This window comes from Nyctereutes procyonoides, unplaced genomic scaffold (assembly GCF_905146905.1).
Source record: "Nyctereutes procyonoides isolate TBG_1078 unplaced genomic scaffold, NYPRO_anot_genome, whole genome shotgun sequence".
NCBI classification, from domain to species: domain Eukaryota; kingdom Metazoa; phylum Chordata; class Mammalia; order Carnivora; family Canidae; genus Nyctereutes; species Nyctereutes procyonoides.
The window spans coordinates 42,964,789-42,985,406 of record NW_026575140.1 but is presented as its reverse complement, the minus strand read 5'-3'; the positions used below and the strand labels follow the sequence as shown (position 1 = coordinate 42,985,406).

General features: G+C 36.6%; 1 protein-coding gene across 3 annotated transcripts in view; it reads right to left on the bottom strand.

The window, feature by feature from the left end:
* Positions 1 to 20,618, bottom strand: part of EFCAB7 (EF-hand calcium binding domain 7) — a 50,090-nt gene that overhangs the window by 11,910 nt on the left and 17,562 nt on the right. For all 3 annotated transcript variants that reach the window (XM_055307059.1, XM_055307057.1, XM_055307058.1), the window contains 4 exons: positions 16,115 to 16,256; positions 11,292 to 11,401; positions 6,587 to 6,744; positions 5,815 to 5,948 (listed from right to left, as the gene is read on the bottom strand). In XM_055307059.1, the coding sequence (XP_055163034.1) occupies positions 5,815 to 5,948; positions 6,587 to 6,744; positions 11,292 to 11,401; positions 16,115 to 16,256 (544 nt within the window). The remainder of the gene's footprint in view (positions 1 to 5,814; positions 5,949 to 6,586; positions 6,745 to 11,291; positions 11,402 to 16,114; positions 16,257 to 20,618) is intronic.

Genomic DNA, 20,618 nt, shown 5'->3' with positions numbered 1-20,618 from the left:
CTGAGTCATAGAGCCAAAGTACAAATCTATAAAATTTCTGGAAGATAACAGGAGAAAATCTGGGTGATTCTGTGTTTTGCTATGTGTTTTCAGATACAACATCAAAAGCACACAAACCAAAAGCATGACACGTGAAAGGAAAAATAGTTAAGTGGGATTTCATTAAAAATAAACATTTTTGCTCTGTGAAAAATACGATTAAGAGAATGAAAAGACAAACCACATACAGGGAGAAAATACTTGCAAAACACAGCTAATAAAATTTGTATACAATATATACAAAGAACTCTTCAAACTCAAAAATTAGAAAATGAACACTTCAATCAAAAAATGAGCAAAAGATTTGAACCTTACCAAACAAGATATACAGATGGTAAATAAGCATATGAGAAGATCCCATCATTAAGGAATTGCAACTTAAAACAACATACACACCTATTAGAATGGCTAAAATCCAAAAACCTAACAATACCAAATGCAGAGGAGGATGTGGAGCAACAGGAATTCATTCATTCCTGGTGGGAATAAAAAATGGTACAGCCACTTTGGAAGACAATTTGGCAGTTTTTTTTTTACAGTTAAACATAGGTTTACTATACCAGCAATCACCAAATTGAAATGAATTGACACAAATTGAAAACTATATATACACAAAAATATGCACGAGTGTTTTTTTTTTAAAGATTGTATTTATTTATTTGACAGAGAGAGAGAAAGAGAGAGAACATAAGCAGAGGGAGTAGCAGAGGGAGAGAGAGAGAAGCACATTCCTGCTGAGCAGGGAGCCCAATGTGGGGCTTGATTCCAGGACCTCGGGATCATGACGTGGGCTGAAGGCAGATGCTTAACTGAGCCACCCAGGTGCCCCTGCACATGGCTACATTCGTAATCGCCAAAAATTGGAAATAACCAACATGTCTTTATAGGTGAATGAATAAACAAACTATGGTACCTTCATACAATGGAATTATTACTCAGTGCTAAAAAGAAATGAGCTATCAAGCCAAAAAAAGATGTCTAATTATGAAATTTTCATATTGCTAAGTGAAAGAAGCCAGTCTGAAAAGGCTACATACTGCATGATATTTCAACAACAAGGTACTCTTGAAGAGGCAAAACTAGAGAGACAGTAAAATGATTAGTGGTTGCCAGAGGTTTGAAGGGATGAATAGATACATTAATAGGTAGAGCACAAGGGATTTCTAGGGCAATTAAATTATTCTGTATGATACTGTAATGGCAAGTACATGACATTATATATTTGTCAAAATCCAGAGAACTGTACAGCACAATAAAACCTTAATATAAGCTATGGATTTTAGTTAATAAAAACACATCAGTATTGGTTCGTCAATTTTAACAAATGTGTCATACTAATGGCAAGATGTTAAAAATAAGGGAAATTGGTAGAGAGTGGAGAAGGAACATATGAGAGATCTATGCAATCTTTACTATAAACCTAAAACTGCTCTAAAAATAAAGTCTTAATAAAAAATAATAAAAATTAAGGTAACTTTAAGTATAAAAAGTTTATTAAAATGATCTTCCAGACAAATAATACGTTTTCTCATTTTCATGGAGAAGGATGGATAAAATTAATATTATGTAAGACAAGAAAAATAAAATCTTCGGAACTTAAAAAAAGTCCAATTATTTGCAATAGTTCAATGTTGATGAAGGAGACATTCCCTCCAAATCATTTTTTAAGTCAACCAGTCTTGAGGAATTTTTTGCAGCAGAGTATTCAAGGTTCTGGAGTTTAACTGCCTGGGTGTGAAACTCAGCTGTGAAATTTTACCCTCTTTGATTCTGTTTCCTTATTTGCAAAACAAGCGTAAGAATATACCTCAGAGAGCTGATGTATATAGAAGTACTTCCAACTGGGGGCACCTAGGTGGCTCACTTGGTTAAGCATCTGACTTGATTTCAGCTAGGTCATGATCTCAGGTCATCAATCTCAGGGTTGTGAGATTGAGCCCTACATTGGACTCTGTACTGGGTGTGGAGTCGGCATAAGATTCTCTCTCTCGGGCAGCCCCAGTGGCCCAGCGGTTTGGTGCCACCTTCAGCCTGGGGTGTGATTCTGGGGACCTGGGATCGAGTCCCCCGTTGGGCTCCCTGCATGGAGCCTGCTTCTCCCTCTGCCTGTGTCTCTGCCTCTCTCTTTCTCTCTGTGTCTGTTGTGAATAAATAAATAAAATCTTTAAAAAAAAATTCTCTCTCCCTCTGCCTCTCCTACCACTTCTCTCTAAAAAAAAAAAAAAAAAGGGAGAGAGAGAGAGAACTTAGAACTAGTATACGGTAATTTCTCAAAAGATGAGAACTATTGGGCAGCCTCGGTGGCTCAGCAGTTTAGCGCTGCCTTCAACCCTGCGCATTATCCTGGAGACCTGGAATCGAGTCCCACGTCAGGGTCCCTGCATGGAGCCTACTTCTCCCTCTCCTGTGCCTCTGCCTCTCCCTCTCTCTCTCTGTGTTTCTCATGAACAAATAAATAAAGACAAGAAAAAAAAAGATAATTATCAATTCTACCAATTATTATTTTTTAAGTAGACTCTACTCAGGGCCTGACCTCACGACCTTAAGACAAAGATCTGAGCTGAGTTCAAGAGTCAGATGTTTAACCAAATGAGCCACCCAGGCTCTCCCAATTTAATTAAACTAAAACTTTATTTATCAGAAACTTTACCTTAAGAAAATTCTAATTATGATTCACTCTTACTGAATGTGCTCTAGTACCAACAATAGACAATCAAAAGATTGTATCATTGAAGTTATAAGATGATTATTATCTTCCTAAAAATAATATTCTTTTTATTATCAATCTTGTTATTCAAAGCTTAGTAACAGATCTTGGAAACTAGCCCTTTATCTGATACGTCATTTGCAAATATCTTCTCCCATTCTGTAGGTTGTCTTTGAGTTTTGTTGACTGTATCCTTTGCTGTGCAAAAGCTTCTTATCTTGATGAAGTCCCAATAGTTCATTTTTGCTTTTGTTTCTTTTGCTTTCGTGGATGTATCTTGCAAGAAGTTACTGTGGCCGAGTTCGAAAAGGGTGTTGCCTGTGTTCTCCTCTAGGATTTTGATGGAATCTTGTCTCACATTTAGATCTTTCATCCATTTTGAGTTTATCTTTGTGTATGGTGCAAGAGAGTGGTCTAGTTTCATTCTTCTGCATGTGGATGTCCAATTTTCCCAGCACCATTTATTGAAGAGACTGTCTTTCTTCCAGTGGATAGTCTTTCCTCCTTTATCGAATATTAGTTGACCATAAAGTTCAGGGTCCACTTCTGGGTTCTCTATTCTGTTCCATTGATCTATGTGTCTGTTTTTGTGCCAGTACCACACTGTCTTGATGACCACAGCTTTGTAGTACAACCTGAAATCTGGCATTGTGATGCCCCCAGATATGGTTTTCTTTTTTAAAATTCCCCTGGCTATTCGGGGTCTTTTCTGATTCCACACAAATCTTAAAATAATTTGTTCTAACTCTCTGAAGAAAGTCCATGGTATTTTGATAGGGATTGCATTAAACGTGTAAATTGCCCTGGGTAACATTGACATTTTCACAATATTAATTCTGCCAATCCATGAGCATGGAATATTTTTCCATCTCTTTGTGTCTTCCTCAATTTCTTTCAGAAGTGTTCTATAGTTTTGAGGGTATAGATCCTTTACCTCTTTGGTTAGGTTTATTCCTAGGTATCTTTTGCTTTTGGGTGCAATTGTAAATGGGATTGACTCCTTAATTTCTCTTTCTTCAGTCTCATTGTTAGTGTATAGAAATGCCACTGATTTCTGGGCATTGATTTTGTATCCTGCCACGCTGCCGGATTGCTGTATGAGTTCTAGCAATCTTGGGGTGGAGGCTTTTGAGTTTTCTATGCAGAGTATCATGTCATCAGCGAAGAGGGAGAGTTTGACTTCTTCTTTGCCAATTTGAATGCCTTTAATGTCTTTTTGTTGTCTGATTGCTGAGGCTAGGACTTCCAGTACTATGTTGAATAGCTGAGTGAAGTAAGTCAATCGGAGAAGGACAAACATTATATGTTCTCATTCATTTGGGGAATATAAATAATAGTGAAAGGGAATATAAGGGAAAAGTGTGTGGGAAATATCAGAAAGGGAGAGAGAACATGAAAGACTCCTAACTCTGGGAAACTAACTAGGGGTGGTGGAAGGGGAGGAGGGAGGGGGGTGGGGGTGAATGGGTGACGGGCACTGAGGGGGGCACTTGACGGGATGAGCACTGGGTGTTATTCTGTAAGTTGGCAAATTGAACACCAATAAAAAATAAATTTATTATAAAAAACACAAAGCTTAATAATATAAATCAATATGTATGTCTTGTTCCTGATTATACTATATAAACTTTCAGTCAAAAAGAGATATATTTTTGAAAACTTTTGTATTAATAACACTTCTACTTTATTTGCTATTTAGATAGATAGATTTAGCAGACTCCTACCTGGCTCACTGATTTTGTCAAGCTTAGACCATTTTAAGAACCAAAGGAGTAGGATACATTGTTACCCCAATGACACCAATATGTGAGCTAATCTGCCTCCTGACTGCATTCTGGCCTTCTTACTCTGTGATCCATAGCTGGCTATGGCTTTTTGGTTTTCCCTTTGATCTTTCAGTCCTTGGCTTAAATACACAAGTCCTACCCTCTTCCCAGACTTCTCCTAAGAGATAACAGAATTTGACTCATTCTCAGTATTTTTCTTTGCCCATCTTGGTATTTTTAGTTTTTATACCTCCATGTACTTCCTTAATTCAGCTCAAATACAAGAGACTAAAGAATTCTTAACATATATAAAGAACTTCGTGGAGGGCCACCTGGGTGGCTCAGTCAGTTAAGTATCTGCCTTCGGCTCAGGTCATGATTCTGGGGTCCTAGAATCATGTCCCATGTGCTCAGCAGGGGGCCTGCTTCTCCCTCTCTTTCCCACTTGTGTGTGCGCTCTCTCTCGCTATCTCTGTCTCTCTCAAATAAATAAAATCTTAAAAAAAAAAAAAAAGAACTTCCTTGAAACTGCTTAATTTTTAATAAAACCCTAGCCTATTAGTTCTTTGCTGCCCTCTCCTGGGCACAGTTTGGGGCTCTTGACAACTTCAATCCTATTAGTATCAAAGAGCTGGGACAAAGTTTTTTTTCATTCTAAGTTCCAAAGAGCAAGGGCTAAAAATGAAATTACATTTAAGTAATTGATATTTTCTTTTGACTTACATATTACAATAACTATCAATTTAAGGAAAACAAATGTTTACATCTTTATGGTCTATACACAATGTTATTTTTTTTTTTTAAGATTTTATTTATTTTCGAGAAAGACAGAGAGTGTGAGCAGGAAGGAAAGCAAGGGAGAAGGTGAAGTAGGCTCCCCACTGAGCAGAGAGCCTGCCTGGATCATGACCTAAGCCAAAGGCGACACTTAGCAGACTGAGCCACCCAGGTGCCCCACAATGCTATTACTTTTTAACTGTCCTAATTGCCATAATAATATTCTATCTTCACAGTTTTATATTTTATTTCTTAACGATGAAAGGATGCTACATATTTTTAATATATCCACTAAGAAAAAGAAAAGTGTGGGGTGCCAGGGTGGCTCAGCGGATTAAGTGACTGACTCAATTTCAGCTCAGGTCACGATCTCAGGGTCATGGAGATTGAGCCCTGCATCTGGCTCTGAGCTCAGCACAGAGTCTGCTTATCCCTCTCCCTTCTCCCACTTATGTACTTCTCTCTCTCTCAAATAAATAAAACCTAAAAGAAAAGAAAAGAGAAAAGAAAAAGATAAGTGCTTACCTCGGCAGACAGCCCAAGCATCCTCATCACATTTCTCACCACTTGTTCTCAATTCAAAAAAATTATATTCTTCAAGGCTTAGAAGACCATTTCCATCTAAATCAATTACTTCAAATATATCTGATAAAGTTGACCTAAAATTATAAAGATAGGAAATTATTTGTCCCCAAGGCAACTAGACTAAAAGGAAGTAATATTAAGGCATTAAAACAATTTTTGTGAACTTAAATGTATCTAGATATATTTCTTATTCAATCTAATATGAGATAAACAAGGTTTTAAAAGAACCATAGTATCTCATAGTATCTCATAGTAAGAACTCAATGAATAGTAATTCCCTCCTTCCTTTCTACTTTCTCTTCCGGTTTTCTCGTCCTTCCCCCTCTCCCTCCCCCTCCTCCTCCTTCTTTTTCTTCTTCCAGATATTATTGTATATATCTAGGGTATGAGAGAACCACCTAAGCATTTGGATTTCATATTTGACAGTTATCTAACTTAACAGTGCAACTAGCAGGGTCTATTCCTAAGGCAGTGTCTAGTCAGGTAGATATCTATACATGTGTGACTAAAGTTATTTTGCCAAATGTATGGAACCCAGAAATGAATGGCAATCCCAGACCCGTGAATGGAAAGTCACTTTTAGATGCCTAGTGAATGAGCTGAATTACTGAATTAGAATCTGGGGGTGGGGGTGGAAGCTGGCCAAAGGATAGGCTATTGATCTATAACCAATCTAGATGTTATAGTCCTAACCTTAACAAACAAAACTTACCTAAATTCCTTTGTAAGAAATAATTCCCCTGTTTCATCTCTGTACACAAGTTGGGCCTCTTCAGTTATTGGTTTTCTTTCTTTCCTTAGCCTACAGCCAGTTGTGGAAGGAATTAACCAGTAAATTCCAGGTCCTAGTTCACCAGTCCAACCAAATACCTTTTCTCAAAAGAATTAAAAAACAACAACCACTATTAGTCTTAATGATTTTTTATCTTTCTTCTGAAACAGAAGTATTAGAAATAATTTATCAATATTCACCAACTCTATTATGCTATCAATTTTTTACAGGCCTCAAAATCTTTTTATTAAAGGTAGCCCTAGCACAAGACCATTAGATGTAGTTTGTAATATATTTTAAAAACAAACGCCTAATACTATAACAGGTAAGAAGTTATATAACTTCTAAATCTTCCCCAGTAATCTTCAAAAACATGTGATACAAACGACTTCAACAGGTAGCAAAGAGAGAGATCTCAGAATAATTTTTGAGTTACAGTTCCCTAGTTTGATTCAAATATAAAAATATGAAAAAAACAAATATAAAATGTGACTTATAAATCAAATTTCAATAACCAAAAGTAAAAATTAAATGTATTTCAAAGAGTTCTCTATTTGTATGAGCTAGCCATGTGTTTAAGAGTCCAGTCATGTAGACAGAAGCACTGGAATCTAATTATTATGCAATATGGACTATAAAACTATAAAAGAGCAAATATCATCCTCAATGGGGAAGCACTGGGAGCCTTTCCCCTAAGATCAGGAACAAGACAGGGATGTCCACTCTCACCGCTGCTATTCAACATAGTACTGGAAGTCCTAGCCTCAGCAATCAGACAACAAAAAGACATTAAAGGCATTCAAATTGGCAAAGAAGAAGTCAAACTCTCCCTCTTCGCTGATGACATGATACTCTGCATAGAACCAAAAGCCTCCACCCCAAGATTGCTAGAACTCATACAGCAATCAGGCAGCGTGGCAGGATACAAAATCAATGCCCAGAAATCAGTGGCATTTCTATACACTAACAATGAGACTGAAGAAAGAGAAATTAAGGAGTCAATCCCATTTACAATTGCACCCAAAAGCAAAAGATACCTAGGAATAAACCTAACCAAAGAGGTAAAGGATCTATACCCTCAAAACTATAGAACACTTCTGAAAGAAATTGAGGAAGACACAAAGAGATGGAAAAATATTCCATGCTCATGGATTGGCAGAATTAATATTGTGAAAATGTCAATGTTACCCAGGGCAATTTACACGTTTAATGCAATCCCTATCAAAATACCATGGACTTTCTTCAGAGAGTTAGAACAAATTATTTTAAGATTTGTGTGGAATCAGAAAAGACCCCGAATAGCCAGGGGAATTTTAAAAAAGAAAACCATATCTGGGGGCATCACAATGCCAGATTTCAGGTTGTACTACAAAGCTGTGGTCATCAAGACAGTGTGGTACTGGCACAAAAACAGACACATAGATCAATGGAACAGAATAGAGAACCCAGAAGTGGACCCTGAACTTTATGGTCAACTAATATTCGATAAAGGAGGAAAGACTATCCACTGGAAGAAAGACAGTCTCTTCAATAAATGGTGCTGGGAAAATTGGACATCCACATGCAGAAGAATGAAACTAGACCACTCTCTTGCACCATACACAAAGATAAACTCAAAATGGATGAAAGATCTAAATGTGAGACAAGATTCCATCAAAATCCTAGAGGAGAACACAGGCAACACCCTTTTCGAACTCGGCCACAGTAACTTCTTGCAAGATACATCCACGAAAGCAAAAGAAACAAAAGCAAAAATGAACTATTGGGACTTCATCAAGATAAGAAGCTTTTGCACAGCAAAGGATACAGTCAACAAAACTCAAAGACAACCTACAGAATGGGAGAAGATATTTGCAAATGACGTATCAGATAAAGGGCTAGTTTCCAAAATCTATAAAGAACTTATTAAACTCAACAGCAAAGAAACAAACAATCCAATCACGAAATGGGCAAAAGACATGAACAGAAATTTCAACAAAGAAGACATAGCCATGGCCAACAAGCACATGAGAAAATGCTCCAGATCACTTGCCATCAAGGAAATACAAATCAAAACCACAATGAGATACCACCTCACACCAGTGAGAATGGGGAAAATTAACAAGGCAGGAAACAACAAATGTTGGAGAGGATGCGGAGAAAAGGGAACACTCTTACACTGTTGGTGGGAATGTGAACTGGTGCAGCCACTCTGGAAAATTCTGTGGAGGTTCCTCAAAGAATTAAAAATAGACCTGCCCTACGACCCAGCAATTGCACTGTTAGGGATTTACCCCAAAGATTCAGATGCAATGAAACGCCGGGACACCTGCACCCCGATATTTCTAGCAGCCATGTCCACAATAGCCAAACTGTGGAAGGAGCCTCGGTGTCCATTGAAAGATGAATGGATAAAGAAGATGTGGTTTATGTATACAATGGAATATTACTCAGCCATTAGAAACGACAAATACCCACCATCTGCTTCAACGTGGATGGAACTGGAGGGTATTATGCTGAGTGAAGTAAGTCAATTGGAGAAGGACAGTGTATGTTCTCATTCATTTGGGGAGTAGGAATAATAGTGAAAGGGAATATAAGGGAAGGGAGAAGAAATGTGTGGGAAATATCAGAAAGGGAGACAGAACATAAAGACTCCTAACTCTGGGAAATGAACTAGGGGTGGTGGAAGGGGAGGAGGGCGGGGGGTGGGGGTGAATGGGTGACGGGCACTGAGGGGGACACTTGACGGGATGAGCACTGGGTGTTATTCTGTATGTTGGTAAATTGAACACCAATAAAAATTAATTTATCAAAAAATAAATAAATAAATAAATAAATAAATAAATAAATAAATAAATAAAAAACTATAAAAGATGGTAGAATCCCAGATAAACCTGAACCTTATACAAAATTCTTTTCTATCACAGTATATTTATAATGAGTGCCAAGAATTTTGTATAAGGAACATTTTATTCTACTGTTTCATAAAAGAAAGCATAATGGCATCTCTCTTTGGACCTTCTAGGTGCATTCTGCAACCAAACAGCTTCCTATAAAACCTAGGGGTCATCTCTGTCAAATACATTAAATCTAAGCATCTTCTAATCATGTGTAATAGCCAAGTAAATAGCTATTTGCCTTTCAGCACAGAATCACCCTACAAAATTTTATCTAATATTGTGTCCAAAAACTTTCAAAACACAGATGTATTTTTAGATCATCCCAGGGACTCATACACAAAATAAAAGTTGCTTATGTGAATTCTGGGTTCTGGGCCCTATTTCTGTCCTCACAAGTTAGAGGAACCATAATCATCCTAAAGTAACCACATCCTATCTTGATACAAGACACAATTTAATAAAATCATGGTCATTTCAAAAAAAAAAAAATCAGGGTCATTTCAAAGACTAAAAGATTGACCAAATCCCTCCTTGGGAAACCATAATCTTGTAAATTGGCCAGATGTAGACTGATATCCAGGAGTGAAAAGCAGTTCCTGCTGTTCTTACGACATGTTATCCCAAGAACTTCCCTTATCTCCACATATAACCTTGAATTGCCACTGTGGATGGCAAACAGAAAGCCTTCCATGGGCACAAAACTCTTCCTAAAGAAAATAATTGTGAAACTAAAACTGAAAATAAAATCCTTTGTAAATATGACATATTACAGAAAAACAGAAGCCAATATAGTAAAACGGTAAACAGAAATTCATTCAAAGTTTATTATAGGCTTGCTATGTACTAACATTTTTATACATGGAATATCATAAGAAAGTAATTTTATCCAAAACAAAATGGGAAAAGCTATTTGGACAATGCTTTATCTTGAACTTAACTTCGTAGTCAGTTTCATCAAAACATTAACTTCTGTCATTTTATTTGTTTCTTGCCTATAACTATTCTCATCTGTTAGCAAGCCTACAATAAAGACTTTTATATAACATTCCATCAGGGAAATGTTTATCTGTCATTGGACCTATATAAAGATTAAATATGATATTGCAGTAAGCCCTTGAATAGTATTATTCCTGTTGTTGTGTAGCAGATGTATTTTGTAGTCCTCATAAAATAAATAGCCACATTTATGTATCTGCCTCACATATTTGGTCTCTGAGTAAATATATAATTAGAAAAGATCAGAACAACCCCACAGGCAATATATAAAATCATTTAAAAGCATTCCTTCAGATCAATCTGTTTTTGAACCCTATGAGTCAAGCCTGAGGATAGTAATCTTGAAGTTTTTCTTTTTTGCAGTAGTAGTATAAGTAAGACAAACATCTAAAGCAACTTTTCCAAAGTCTTGAATTGCTTGTATTTAGGAAAAAAATCCACTGGCATTGATCATTTTTACTGTATTAAAAAAAAAAAAAAAAAGACACATGTGAGGCATCTGAGCATTTAGAGAAGTAAAATGTCACACAACTTGTAAGTTATAAAGCCAAGACTATTAATCAATCTTCAGCTCTTAATCTCAGCAAACAAGAAGAAATCCATTACAATTAATAAGGCAGATATAATATGCATAGTGCTTAAGTACTATATATATCCTAATTGGAGGGGAAGATAAAAAATTAAAAACAAATATAGAAAAACTACTGTGTCCCCAAACTTGAGATATTCTATTTTTAAATTAAACATTAGGAAATAAACATGTATACTTCTCCATTTCGTAGTTCAGTAAAACACATGAGTTGTAGGTTTGCTTGATTCTCATTTTCCTTAAGAATATACAAGGTAGTATCAACTGATAACCAAGGGGATGGTTTTCCTATAAAAAAAAAAAATCTTAAAATAAGCAATTACTACTTACTCTGTCCCCTATCTAAAAAAAGAAGTTAGTAGTTTCTTTCCCCTTTAGATTTCCTTTTAAGAAATACACAACCCATTTTCATATAGAAACATCATAGCATTTGTAACTATATACGGTGACCTTGCTATATACGGTGACCTTGCTAGAAATATTCTATCTACTTTCTAAGAATCATAACTTTCTTAAATTTATCAGAAAGCTGAGGTTGCAAGGCAACCAAGTAGCCAGAAATTCAAGGAAAAACAAACCCTTTCAGAGAGCTGAGATCCAAACACTAGCTTACCTGTGAAGAGGCACTCATAGAAAAGATGTCAGACCCCATCTATGTGCTCACAACTCCATAATTTATGTCTCCACCTAGAATCTTTTCTCTGAACTTTACACCCATATAATCAACTGCCTATTTGACATTTCCACTTGAATATCTATATCTAAAACTGACCTTCCCCAACCCCTTAAAAAAAACTCTCCATCTATACTCCTCTCTCAGGCTCAGTAAATAGTAACTCATCCTTCCAGTTGCCACGTTTCTAGTCAAGTGAAAAATCTTGAAATTAAAATCTTTAACTTTTTTCTTCTCTCACACATCATAGCCAATCTTCAGAAAATCCTATGGTTTACCCTTCAAAATATATCCAGGTCTACTTCTTATCACTTCTACTACATTCCTGGTTCAAACATCATCAGTACCATCCTAGCAGTCTGCAATAGCATCATAGCTGGCCTCCTTGCTTTCTCTTGGGTACTCTTCAATCTATTTCTAATATAGCAACCTGACTGCTTTTTTTTTTTTAAAGATTTTATTTATTTATTCATGACAGAGAGAGAGAGAGGGGGGCAGAGACACAGGCAGAGGGAGAAGCAGGCTCCATGCAGGGAGCCCGACGTGGGACTCGATCCCAGGTCTCCAGGATCAGGCCCTGGGCTGAAGGCGGAACTAAACCGCTGAGCCACTGGGGCTGCCCAACCTGACTGCTCTTATCAAAATATGCCAATTATGTCCTGTCTCTACTAAAAATCCTCTGATGGAGTTGAGAGTTGGAATAATGTTGCTCCCAATATAACAACAAGAAAAAGTACATGAACTAGAAAATCATAGTTTTTTGAACTCATCAGAGCTGAGGTCTCAGGGCAACCAAGGATCCTGAAAACCAAGAAAAGACACCTTTGCAAGAAGAGAGGAGATGCAAGCATTGGCTTATCTCTGGTACAGCACAGAAGACAAGATGTCATGCACCATACAAGTAGAAGAAGAGAGAGCAGAAAAAATACTTGAAGAAATAAAGGTAGAAAATTTTCAAAAAATAATGAAAGACAAGAAGCCAAAAAATCCAAGCAGAGTAAATACAAACAAATGAACCTCACAATAACAGCATCAACAAGAAAAACGCAAGCACCTAGACATATATTCAAACAGTTATATTAAAGATAAAAGAGAAAATCATGAGGGCAGCCATGGGGAAAATCCTCCTGTGCTTCCTCATTTCTCTCAGAAGCCCAAGTCTTCATTATGGCAAAAACAAACAAACAAACAAACAAAATCAGCTCTACCTAATTTTGTCCTGGTTCCTCCCTGTCCTCATCTCTTACTTCATTCCTTCATTCTCCTACCTTATTCTAGCCATCCTAATCACCTTGCTGTTCTAACTCTCTCTCTCTCTCTCTCTCTCTCTCTCTCTCTCCAGGCACACTGTCACCTCAGAGCCTCTGACGGAGTATTCCCTCTGTGTGGAATGCACTGCCACTTCTACTCTTCACCTCTCCTTTCCAGCAGCCCTACATCCATAAGGCTTATTTCCTTGCCTTCTGTGGAAGACAGCAGAAATGGCTGCCTTCTCTGTAATCATAGCCCACTGCAATTTGACTTTGCAGCTCCTCCAACAAGAGATGAAGTCTATTTCTCTATCTTATAAATCTGAACTTGCTTTGTTACTTGCTGTGAACAACAGAATATAGCAAAAATAATGTGCCAGTTCTGAGTCCAAGGCTCAGGAAGCCCTAAGTGCTCTTGCTTTTTCTTCCCTTTTTTTTTCTTTTTAAGATTTTATTTATTTATTCATGAGAGACACAGAGAGGGAGGGAGAGACATAGGAAAAGGGAGGAGAAGCAGGCTCCATGCAGAGTGCCTGATGCGGGACTCCATCCCGGAACTCTGGGATCATACCCTGAGCCAAAGGCAGACACTCAAACGTTGAGCCGCCCAGGTGTCCCTGCTTTTTCTTTCAAATCCCTGTTATACCGAGAGAACAAGTCCAGGCTAGCTCACTAGAACGTAAGAGATTATATGAGACAGAGTCAAGTTGTCCCAGCTGAGACCTCATATAGAGCAAGCCCAGCCAAGTCCAATAAAGCCAACTATGAGCTAATCTGCTGTTGATCACAGATGCATGAGTGAGTCCCCCAGAGAAAAGCAAAGCCCAGGTCAAAACAAAATATCTAGCAAACCTGCTCACGAGTGAACAATTGTTTAAGTCACTGAGTTTTGGGGTAATTTGTTATATAGCAGTTGATAATTGATACACCTCTTTCAAAGTCTTTGCTCAAATGTCAACTTCTTAATGAAGCATACACTAACCACTCCATTTCAATGGCAACTCATATTCCCTCAGTATTCACAATGCCCTATCCCTCTCTATATTTCCCATAGCACTTTCTAACATAGCATATCATTTACTCTTTATTATGTTTTGTATTTATTGTTAGTTTCCCCCACTAGAACATTAAGTTTTTATAAGGGCAAGGATTTTTGTCTTTTTTGTACTCTGATGTATCCTAAGCACCTAAAGTGTTACTTTAGGATATATTAGGTCCTCAATAAATAATTGATAAATAAGTGAAAAGAGGATCTTCCTCTTAAGAATATGCAGAATTGAGCAGACCTGGTGGCTCAGCGGTTTAGCATCGCCTTCAGCCTGGGGCATGATCCTGGAGACCTGGGATCGAGTCCCATGTCAGGCTCCCTGCATGGAGCCTGCCTGTGTCTCTGCCTCTCTCTCTCTCTCGAATAAATTTTTTTTTAAATCTTTAAAAAAAAAAAAAAACACTACCAACTGCCAAAATGTTGTAAGTATCCCACAAGATATATACTGAAAACCATTCAAATCTCTATTTTAGGAGGCAAAAAGAATGGAGTGGGGAAGAATCTTCTAGTAATAAATTATGTTCTTGGGCAGCCTGGGTGGCTCAGCGGTTTAGCGCCACCTTCAGCCCAGGGCATGATCCTGGAGACCTGGGATTGAGTCCCACGTTGGGTTCCCTGCATGGAGCCTGCTTCTCCCTCTGCCTGTGTCCCTGCCTCTCTCTCTGTGTCTCTCATGAATAAATAAATAAAATCTTAAGAAAAAAAAAAGATTTAAAATAAACATGTTCTTATTATGTAAACACAATAAAAGAAAAAGAAAAATTGATACTTAGAATGATGAAAATTAAAAGGATATCTAGGGAAAGCACTGCTACAGACATTTTCCCTAATTAAAAATTATATAATAACCATTTTATTTTTTTATAATAACCATTTTAGACAGGATATTAATTTGTATTCAGCATTTATATACAAAAAAAGAAAATTAATGTGAATGCAGTGATTATTAAGAAAGGTTGTTGAAGTCATATGACATAGGACTTTGAGGGTATTCAAAAATATTTGCACTGGGATGCCTGGGTAACTCAGCGGTTGGGCATCTGCCTTCGGCTCAGGGAATCATCCCAGGGTTCCAGGATTGAGTCCCGCATCGGGCTCCCTCCGAGGAGCCTGCTTCTTTCTCTGCCTATGTCTCTGCCTTCTCCCTGTGTCTCTCATGAATAAATAAATAAAATCTTAAAAACAAAATTGTTTGTATTTCATATTGCTCCAAATTATGTTTCTACATAACTTCTCTTAAACATATTAATTTTAAAAACTGACAAATGGAAAAGCTAAAAATTAATTAGTAAATAAAAAGTTCATTCTGTGTCATGAAGAAACCAGTGTACACTTTATTCTTGTTTTTAAATGATTTAAAATAGGGGATCCCTGGGTGGCTCAGCGGTTTCGCGCCTGCCTTTGGCCCAGGGCGCGATCCTGGAGTCCCGGGATCGAGTCCCGCGTTGGGCTCCTGGCATGGAGCCCGCTTCTCCCTCTGCCTGTGTCTTTGCCTGCCTCTCTCTCTCTCTCTCTATGTCTATCATAAATAAATAAAAATAAATTAAAAAAATAATAAAGCCACTAACTTTAATAAATAAATAAATAAATGATTTAAAATAAAACATGCTTTAAATATATATGAAAAGAACTTAAATACTTTGTAAAATATAATAACACTGTCAAAGTATAAACTAAAGCTTTCTTTCTTGAAATGTATGTAACCAGGATGCCTGGGTGGCTCAGTGGTTAAGCATCTGCCTTTGGCTCAGGGCATGGCCCCAGAGTCCTTGGATCGAGTCACCACATCAGGCTCCTGGTGAAAAGCCTGCTTCTCCCTCTGCCTCTCTGTGTCTCTCATAAATAAATGAATAAAATCTTAAAAAAAAAAAAAACCCTAAAAACAAATTTATTCTAAAAAAAAAAGAAATATATGCAACCATGTTTCTTAGGTACATTTTCTTCAGTAAGGCTACCAAATACTTACATAAGTATTTTCAAAGGGAACATGAATTGATATTTTTAAAAATACATGAAAAGTTTAAACTTGCCTTCAACTTGACTCAGGTTTAATGGTTTAATTGTTAGATAAACCATGGATCTCTGAACTATTTGCATCCTATATTGATGACTAATGATTTCACCATCTTCTTCTAAGAAAAAGCAACCTTTTGATTGTACACACAGCCATTCCTGAAATGAAGGAAAAAAATTTTTTCAAACATTTATTAAATGTTTCCAGCATGCAGAGTAATAAAGAGGAACCTGAAGAGGATATAAAAGAAATGTCAAATAGAGCCATTGACTTCCAGGAATTTGTGACATCATTAAGAGGTAAAAACAACAACACACCAAATAGACATAACACAATTCACTTATAATTGACAGTACTATATGGTTAGAACAAGAAAATAATTACATGTGCAAAATAATAACTCTAATTCCTAAAATAATGCCTGGCACATTGTAGGTACTCAATGGTATCTGACTGATGGGGTGGTGGGGTGGCCATCAATGTAAACTGAGAGGGCAATCTATGAACTGTATCTTGAAGGATTAGTGGAGTTTAGACAGTGAAAAGCTAAGAAAAAACATATGGAAAGAAAAAAGAAAAATAAGGTTCATGAGAGTGGAAGAAATACTGAAACAAAGTAATAAATAAAAATGCTGCTACAGGGGCACCAGGTGGCTTAGTCCATTGAGTGTCGACTCCTGGTTTTGGCTCAGGGCATGATCTCATGGGTCTTGGGATCAAGGACCTGCCCCACCTCCCACCCTGATCAGGCTCTGCGTTCAGTGGGAAGTCAGCTTGTGGATTTGCACCTGCCCCTGCCACCACTCACATGCTCTCTCTCTCAAATAAATAAGTATTTAAAAAAAATACTGCTACCATAATTAGGGCAGGATTAGTGCTTGGAACATACTAAAGATGACTAAGGACCGCTGAAACTGATGTCAAAAGGAAAAGTGATGACTTTGTATTTAAAAGTTAACGTATATGACAACCAAAATAACTGTTTCAAGTCCAGGTAACTAAAAGACAACTGAATAAGTTTTACAGCTATAGCGAAATGCTGATAAACATTAGTTTAGAGAAAAGTTGTTCTATATGATTTATTCTGCAATTTCTGACCAGCCAAATCCCTTCTGATCAAAACTAATAGCTCTATAAGGGATCTCTTAACTAAAGAGATATAAAAAATATAAAGAGATATAAAAATAAAAAATAAAACTCAAAGATGATGCCATATGTAGAAAGTAAAAAATTGGGGCAGCCTGGGTGGCTCAGCAGTTTAGCGCCGCCTTTGGCCCAGGGTGTGATCCTGGGGACCTGGGATCGAGTCCCACATCGGGCTCCTTGCATGGAGCCTGCTTCTTCCTCTGTGTCTCTGCCTCGCTCTCTACGTGTCTCTCATGAATAAATAAATAAAATCTTAAAAAAAAAGTAAAAAATTCTCCACTGAAGGTATGAGGAATTTTGCCACCATATGTACAAAAATGGTCTTTAATTTATTATGTTTGTTTACCTATAATGTAAAATATACTTCTGTTCTACTCCTAATGACTTCCAAACATATTTATAATAAGGTTTTGAAGTGACTTTAAAAAAATTATTTTGAAAAATTATCTGGAAGGATATTTAGATAATAAGGCCAAGATTTCACTAATATTAAGAAAGCTACTGAAAAGGTATGCATTAGATGTGAATAATAAAATAAAAAAATACCAGTAATCCCTAATAGAATTATCTACTACGGCATTAAAAAGGTGAGAACAAACATAATTACTTTAAGATTTCTTTCTTTTTTTAAATGTGTCAAGATTTTATTTATTTGAGAGAGAGAGCAAGCATGAATAAGGGGAGGGACAGAGGGAGAAGCAGACTCCCTACTCACTGAGCAAGGAGCCCAATGCAGGGCTTGATCCTAGGACCCTGAGATCATGACCTGAGCTGAAGGCAGATGCTTAACCGTCTGAGTCACCCAAATGCCCTGAGACTGACTTCTTACTAACTTCTTTTAAAGGCTAAATTATCCTAACATGTATTTATGCATCATTTTGCTCTTGTACAAGTGGTAATTAATTTCATATTTAATATTATTTTCATAGTACCAAAATACACTTAAAATTATAAAATTTAAAAATAGGGGAAAAAATCTCCATAATTCTATCATCCTAGTTTGATTTCCATGTAATCCATCCTAATACTGGCTTTACATAAAAACCTATTATTTACATTCTAATTAACCTTTTTTATATTATATCTTTTCCATTTAATGTCATATCCAAAATATTTTGCTATTAAAAAATAAGAACAAGTTGGGAGGACTTACATATCCTGATTTCAAAACTTACTTCAAAGCTACAGTAATCAAAACAGTGTAATACTGGCATAAAGACAAATATATAGACTAATGGTATAAATAGGCCAGAAAAAAATTCTCATATATATGGTCAGGTAATTTTCAACAAGGATGCTAAGACCAGGGGCATCTAGGTAGCTCAGTCAGTTAAGCCTCCGACTCTAGGTTTTGGCTCAGGTCATGGCCTTATGATCATGAGAGCTGGCCCAGTGCCAGGTTTTGTGCTTTGCTCAGAGTCTGCTTGCCTTTTCCCTTCCCTTCTAAATCCCTACATCCCTATTCCTGCTCACATGCAGGATCTGTTTCTAAAATAAGTAAACAAACAAACAATTTTTTTTTTAAAGGATACTAAGACCATTCAATAGGAGAAAGGACAATCTGGTCAACAAATGAGGCTGGGAAACCTGGATATACAAGTGCAAAATAATTAATTTGTACTCTTACCTTATACCATATACAAAAATTGATATAAAATGGATCAAAGATCTAAACATAAGTACTAAAACTAAAAAACTTTAAGCAGGAAAGAGTAGAAAAGCTTCATGATATTGGATTTGGCAATGATTTCTTAGAGATGACACCAAAAACACAGGCTAGAAAAAAATACAAACTGGACTTCATCAAAATTAAAAACCTTTGTGCATCAAAGGACACTGTCAACACAGTGAAAAAGCAGCCCACAGAATGGGAGAACATATTTGCAGTCATATATCTAAAAATGAATTAATATCCAGAATATATTAAAAACTTACAACTCAACAACAAAAACCTAAAAAGCCCAATTAAAAAATAGTCTTAAGACTTGAGTAGACATTATTCCAAAGAACATACCAGATGGCCAATAAGCACATGAAAAGATGCTCAATATCGCATCATTAGGGAAATGCAAATCAGAACCACAATGAGCTACTACTTCCTACCCAATAGGATGGCTATTAAGAAAACAAAAAACAAAAACAAAAGCTAAAAACACAGAAAATAACAAGTGCTGACAAGGACGTGGAGAAATTGGAACTCTTGTACATTGCTGGTAAGAATATGAAATGTGAAGTCACTGTGGAAAAGTTTGTCAGTTTCCCCCAAAATTAAACACAGAATTATTATATGATCCAGCAATTCCATTTCTGGATATATATTGAAAAAAGAGACTCAAACAGATATTTGTACACCCATCTTCATTGCAGCATTATTCACAACAGCCAAATGGGAAGAATCCAAATGTCTACTGTTGGATGAATGGATAAACAAAATGTAGAATATACATACAAATGTAATTATTATTCAGCATTAAAAGGGAATAAAATTCTAACATATGCTCCACATAGATAAACACTGAAGACAATCTAAGTGAAGGAAGCCAGACACGAAAGGACAAATATTGTATAATTCCACTTATATGAGGTATCTAGATTAAATTCAGAGGCAGAAAGTAGAGCATTATTTGCCAAGAGTGGAAAGAGGAGGAAATGGGGTTATTGTTCAATGGGTAAACAGATTCAGTTGGGGATGATGAAACGCTTCTGGAGATGGATAGTGGTGACAGTTGCACAACAATGTGAATATACTTAAATGCACAGAACCATACACTTAGAAATTGTTAAAATGGAAGATTTTATGTTATGTATATTTTTCCACAATTAAAAAAAATTTTGCTAAGCAATATTTAAATTTTTTCAACTTAACTGGTTCTATAATTACTCATTGAATTGGTATACCATTATTTATTTCTAAAATATTAGATATTTAGGTCATTTCTAATTTCTCTCAATATAAATTATAATAAAATGAAGACTACTGGGCAGCCCAGGTTGCTCAGAGGTTTAGCACCGCCTTTGGCCCAGGGTGTGATCCTGGAATCCCGGGATCAAGTCCCACATCTGGCTCCCTGAATGGAGCCTGCTTCTCCCTCTGCCTGTGGCTCTGCCTCTCTCTCTCCCTGTGTCTCTCATGAATAAATAAAATATTTTTTTAAAAAAAATGAAGACTACTTTGTCCAAATGCTTTTCCTTTCATGAATAGTATCCTTCAAAAGAACTCCTAGGCCAAAAGTATACACACTTTTAAGGCTAATGAAACTGATCCACAATTTTATAACTATCAACAATGTACAATGTAACAATTTTGTCACTACCATAACTTGGTCAGTAGTATTATCATTTAAAAAACTGGGTGACGGGGAGCACCTGGGTAT